Source organism: Rhynchophorus ferrugineus, unplaced genomic scaffold (genome assembly GCF_030347505.1).
Source record: "Rhynchophorus ferrugineus isolate W39M unplaced genomic scaffold, kcgeb_rfMv2 rfM6, whole genome shotgun sequence".
Classification (NCBI taxonomy): domain Eukaryota; kingdom Metazoa; phylum Arthropoda; class Insecta; order Coleoptera; family Curculionidae; genus Rhynchophorus; species Rhynchophorus ferrugineus.
This window is the reverse complement of record NW_027472585.1, coordinates 20,446,397-20,451,991: the sequence shown is the minus strand read 5'-3', so window position 1 is coordinate 20,451,991 and position 5,595 is coordinate 20,446,397. Positions and strand designations below refer to the sequence as shown.

Here is a 5,595-nt window from a genome sequence, read left to right as displayed (position 1 = left end):
ATTACCACCTCACAATTTGAAGTTAAAAGTAGGATCAGTTATCATGCTGCGTAACATTAATCAACCTCGAACCTGTGTAATGGAAACTGGCTGTGAAAAAGATGATGAATAACGTCATTGAGTCAATAATCATAAAGGGAAAATACAAAGGAGGATGTCTTGATCCCGCGTATACCGATCATTCCAACGGATTTACCATTCGATTTTAAACTTTTACAATTTCCAGTACGTCTGACCTTTGCAATGACCATAAATAAATCTCAAGGCCAGTCGTTGGAAGTTTGCAGAATAAACTTGGAGTTTTCCCGTTTTGCGCATGAACAATTATACGTCATCTTTGTTTATTTACGCACCACAAAACAAAACAAAATATATAGTTTATCAGAAAGCTTTAAATTGGTTATCAAACTGTATCATAACTGTGTGTGTCTGTAAATATCTAATGAAAACCTTATAAATAGCCAGTATTTCAGGAAAACTCTGTTTTTTAAGTATGAAACATCATGCGTAATTAATCGAAAATAATAATAAAAATTAATTCATATCGAGCAATTCATTCATATTTATCGATTGAGGCAGTACGAAGTCTGCCGGGTCAGCTAGTCTTATATAATATCTTATATATTTTGTTCTAATTTTAATTTAAAATTAAATATATTTTATAAAATGTTCTTCATATTAGTATTTAATGTAATCTATAGAAAATAATTAATAAAATATGATTTTTCTGTTTAGTCTCTTTTTTTTACCAACAAGGGTTTATCTGGACAGCCTGGTTACTGGCGCAACTGGGATCATTTTCCTCAATCAATTTTTTCCTCAGTAACAAATGTGAAACAATCACAAGCATAAATGTACGATAATTTCTCAGCAGGATTCGAACCCGCGACTATCGCAACAGTAGGAGGCCGTCCTGCCGCCTTTACCACTGCGTCAACCTAGTAATATTAGATAATATTAATATTAGTAATATTAATAATATATAATTAAGAGTACGTAATAAATCCATACATAATAATTAATAAACTGTATTTATTTTAAATATTTTTTTGTTTTCTTTTGTCCTTTTTTAATTTTAATTTAATTTTTTTCATATTAATTTGTAATATGATATATACACAACGATTAATAGATTTTACTTGTTATATTACATACTGTTTTATTTTCTTTTTTCCTTTCAAAATTATTTTAAAATTAAATATGTTAATAAAAATTCAATCGTATTACTTTTATTGCGTTACAGACCATGAACATACCAATAAACTTCAAGGAAAAATAAGGTTAAGTTGCTAATTCAAGATAATGTATTCTGTTCTTCAAATATAGTTATAATTTACTCGAAACTATCAAGCCAACAAGGCCCTACATGAAAGAAATATCAACTACCGATTAAAAACATTCAGATAAGATAATATTATATAAAATGTGATTGTGGTTTTCTAGCGGAAACCACGCAGTGCAAAGACACAGTTCGATACAACGAGTATCAATAACCATACAGTCAGAAAATGTAACGATGTCCATTGTTAACTTACTCTTTATCATTTTTTTAATATCGGAGATCATCGCTTACTGCGAACCAGGTGTGAGTGTGAATATTAGTGACGGTGCTATGATTGAAAGTGCAGGTTTTGTGATTAAAGACGCCGTCCTATACAACAAACATCAATACTATCGCGTAAACAATACATTATGGGGATGCCCGTGTTTAACTCGTAAATGCATCCGAAAGTGTTGCCCAAAATCCATGATCATGTCAATCGAACTGAGACAGTGCGTACCAAGCGATATCATCTTCAACGTCACGATTTACGACGAAATGATCGAAACCAGTCGGACATTAAAAGACTTTTTAATAGTCTCCAATAGTGATTGTCCTTCGAACCATAACAAGGCGTTTTTGGGAACACCTTTCTACATTCAGTCAAACGGCGATCTATTTGATGGTAACATGACCTTCTACACTCCCAGCACCTACTGCATCGACATATTCGACGACTCACTCCAGGCTCTGATCTGTGGTAGCAGTAGAATTGGCGTGTTTATATGGGGTAAATATATTCCAAACAAAATTCCACTAAACAAATTTATATTAGGTGCTTCCCTTAATTTTTTCAAACTAATTTATTATATTAATTATTGTTTTGTTATGTTAAACACTTTAAATTATTTAAGGTCGTGTTGCTCTGTGTTATATCACAATTTCCAGTTTTAGCTGCAATATTTTAAAAGTGATTGTTTCGATGCCAATACCAAAGAATAGTCTAAATATGTTTAACTGTAAGGCGTTCAGACCATTATACAGATTATATAGTAGGAAATATCTAAAAGCAGAGAAAATCTGCTACAATAATTTACTGAAAATGCCATTTTGAGCTGCTTCAGAGTCTAATGCGATTTCATTCCTCAGAAGGTAAACGATATAAGTTTGCTGTGACGTACTCTGACTGGCAATGAGAAGTGTATCTGCTAAGATAATCCCAGGAGCAAATAGTACGGGTTAATCCTGGAGTCCAAAGAGGAATATTGATGAGAATAAAGTGGGATCAGCATTGTGTAGTATATTAGAAGCTGCTAGAGCCGACTAAAGCTACTACTGCATTTGTCTACCAATATTATTAGAAACAATTTGGATGGCCTGTTATTCTAAAGTATGAAGAGGCTGCCAATCACGAGAAATAGGTCAAAATCATTCACTTGCATAACAAAACTCAGACACGGGCTGCAAAACTTGTCAAGCATACACAGTTGATGCTCAATTCTACCGCACCCAGCGTACTCACCAAACATAGCTTCTGACTACTACTCATTTAGATCGATGGTTTGGCTTACTATGCGGTTTCATAATGCCAAAGAAGTGTTAAATAGATAGATGATAGATGTTTCTATTTTACCCGAAATAAAAGTTATTTCTGCAAAAAAAAATTAATTAGTTAGAAAAATATTGTAAATAGATAATATAATAGGCATTTAGCTAATCTGTGTATATAGTAGAATATAAAATACGTAAAGTAGATAGGTAAAATAAGGTTTTTGTTAATTTTTAATTAGTTACTATAACGATTATTATATACATATTTTATTTTAAAACGTTTTTTGTGTTAAAAATCTAAGTTTGATTTACTCATAGTGAGTGAGCTTTACTTATAGTAGTGAGTTCCTTATTTATTTTTTGATATCGGTTCAATTTTTCTGGTAAAAATATTTTATTAGTTTTCAAATAATATGAAAAATTATGTTTAATATAATATGATTGGTTTAATCGAGACAATGCATGAAAGTCAGTGCATGAAATCAATATATCTCCATAGGATTAAAATGCACACTAGACAGTAGGAAAGGGGTTTTTAAGTGAACTCAGTGAACATCCACCACTCTTCACAACTGGACGACCGTATATTCTTAAAATACAAAGAGAAAAAAATGCAAAGTCCTCGGCAAGTGTCAATTAAAGCCCATCTTTGTTAGATGACAAAATGTTAATATCAATTATCTAGTTTCTTTTACATAAAATAATTCCATTAGCTATACTTTACGGGTTAAGAATAAGTGACACATATATTATAAACAATGTGGTTTTATCAATTTTTACAGCTTAACCAGTACTTAACAAAATATTGTAGTTGCGCATGCTTCTGATATTGTAAGGTTATTAGTAAAAGGAACTAGAACATTAAAATTCGCAAATTTTATTCACCCAAATGTTACCAGGTAACTTGATACAGTACCGGATACACTCTTTCGTTCTATAGAGCTGCTAAATGTTTGAGAAAATCAAGTATCCATCATTAACTGTAACCTTTTTGTATTTCAGTGTAATGTAATACTATGATATAGTTACTATAGTCTATCCAAAGGTATATTGTACATACGCCATCATCATCATAAATATGTAGCAATGTTGAGTGTGAGTTGAGTTGTTTTAGTTGAGTGAGTTTTAGTTCAGTGAGTTTGGATTTGACATACAACAAAATTCTAATATAAATAAAATAAACAAAAAGACCGTAATATTAATACACCGTATAATTTATTTTAGCATTATAGTTAACAATATATATATATATATATATATATATATATATATATATATATTCGGTATAGTGTTCCCTTACAGAAATATTTTTAAATAACTGTATTTCTCCTTCGTTTGTTATATTAATACATGTAAACAAGTTTTTTGATAAAACTAATGTACATACCGCTACGAACCTTTAGGGCACGACGCATTCACCTACAGCAAGTTCAACTCTGGTGGATTGGTATCATGCGGTTCCCGGCTATAAACGACCACCACGATGTCTTTTCTTTTCTCTGTCCCTTGTAGGAGTACCACTTCCACAGCGCTACAGTATTTCTTTTACATAACCTAATATCCTGTCCATTCTCCCGTCGACCACATGTATCATTCAATATCGAAATAAACAAGTTTTTATTCAACCAGTTGTTTCAGTTCTCGTGGGAATTTCTTCCACAAAATAGTTGTTTGTTTGTTGAGTGTTTGGATAAACATCGCATCGACAGCAACACATTTCGATCGACCAGATGAACTTTCTTACAATTGGTGACCCCAACGTGATTGAAGTGCCTAACAGGTAAACCAGCTCAACATAAGCCACTCGACACGTACATGGAAGGATAGCATGAGGAACGGAACACATCAACATCACATGGTCGACATAATCCCATAAGACTAGCCTGATGGACGAAAACGACATAATCCCATCATAGATAACAGCAACACATGAACACCTTTGCATCACGAAACTAGACACGTAAGGCACCATACTTAAAGATACCACTTAGCTGATACTGTAAAATTGCTCTCTCAGGTTGGAATCCCATTCTCATAAATAGTCCCTGGGAGATTCATTGCGTGATTGTGGGGGCACTCTGGAACCTGCACATAGAGGTACGCTCCACGGCAGCTCCCTTAAGAGGGGAGAGATGTAGCGACCGCTACGACCCTTTAGGCCACGCATTCACCTACAGCAAGTTCAAAGGTTGACAACTCTGGTGGATTGGTATCATACGGTTTCCGGCTATAAAAAACCACCACGACGACATCTCGCCCTCTTTTCTTTTCTCTGTCCCCTTGCAACAGTACCATTTCCACAGCGCTACCGTACTTCTTTTACGTAACATACTATCCTGTCCATTCTCCCGTCGACCGCATGCATCTTTGAATATCGAAATAAATAAGTTTTCATTCAATCAGTTTCCAACATGAAGTACAATATATCTACAATAAATTAGTAATACATGTTATAATGACTAATTCATTGATTGATTTGGTTTTAATCAGTTGTTATTCCAACCTTTCCCTTTTTCCAACAACTTTTGTTGTCCCAACTCTATTTTTACTATCATCACATCATCAGTGACCACTGGGTAAATTGGTCTCATTCTGAAATATCCACGTCTCATCTAAATACATGTTATGTTTGTATTGAAAAACTACTCACTGTTTTTATACATTTCATATATTTAATCTCGGATAGAGCTAACATCAAGCTGATCTTGATTTCTTGATTCATCATCCGCTTCGTATGAGGACGGTTTTTTTTTCAGTCAGTTCGAGATTATATTTTTCATTTT

At 33.2% G+C, this 5,595-nt stretch overlaps 1 protein-coding gene across 2 annotated transcripts; it reads left to right on the top strand.

Annotated features, from left to right (window-relative positions):
* Nucleotides 1-1,461: 1,461 nt before the first annotated feature.
* On the top strand, nucleotides 1,462-4,630 carry LOC143198459 (uncharacterized). 2 transcript variants are annotated; one of them, XM_076407708.1, is made up of 2 exons: nucleotides 1,462-2,051; nucleotides 4,442-4,630. In XM_076407708.1, exons 1-2 carry the CDS (start codon nucleotides 1,517-1,519, stop codon nucleotides 4,477-4,479), a joined length of 573 nt encoding a protein of 190 aa, XP_076263823.1. In that variant the 5' UTR covers nucleotides 1,462-1,516; the 3' UTR covers nucleotides 4,480-4,630. The 2 variants fall into 2 exon arrangements, with proteins under 2 accessions (XP_076263823.1, XP_076263822.1); XM_076407707.1 differs by lacking the exon at nucleotides 4,442-4,630 and adding an exon at nucleotides 4,216-4,400.
* The last annotated feature ends 965 nt before the right edge of the window (nucleotides 4,631-5,595 follow it).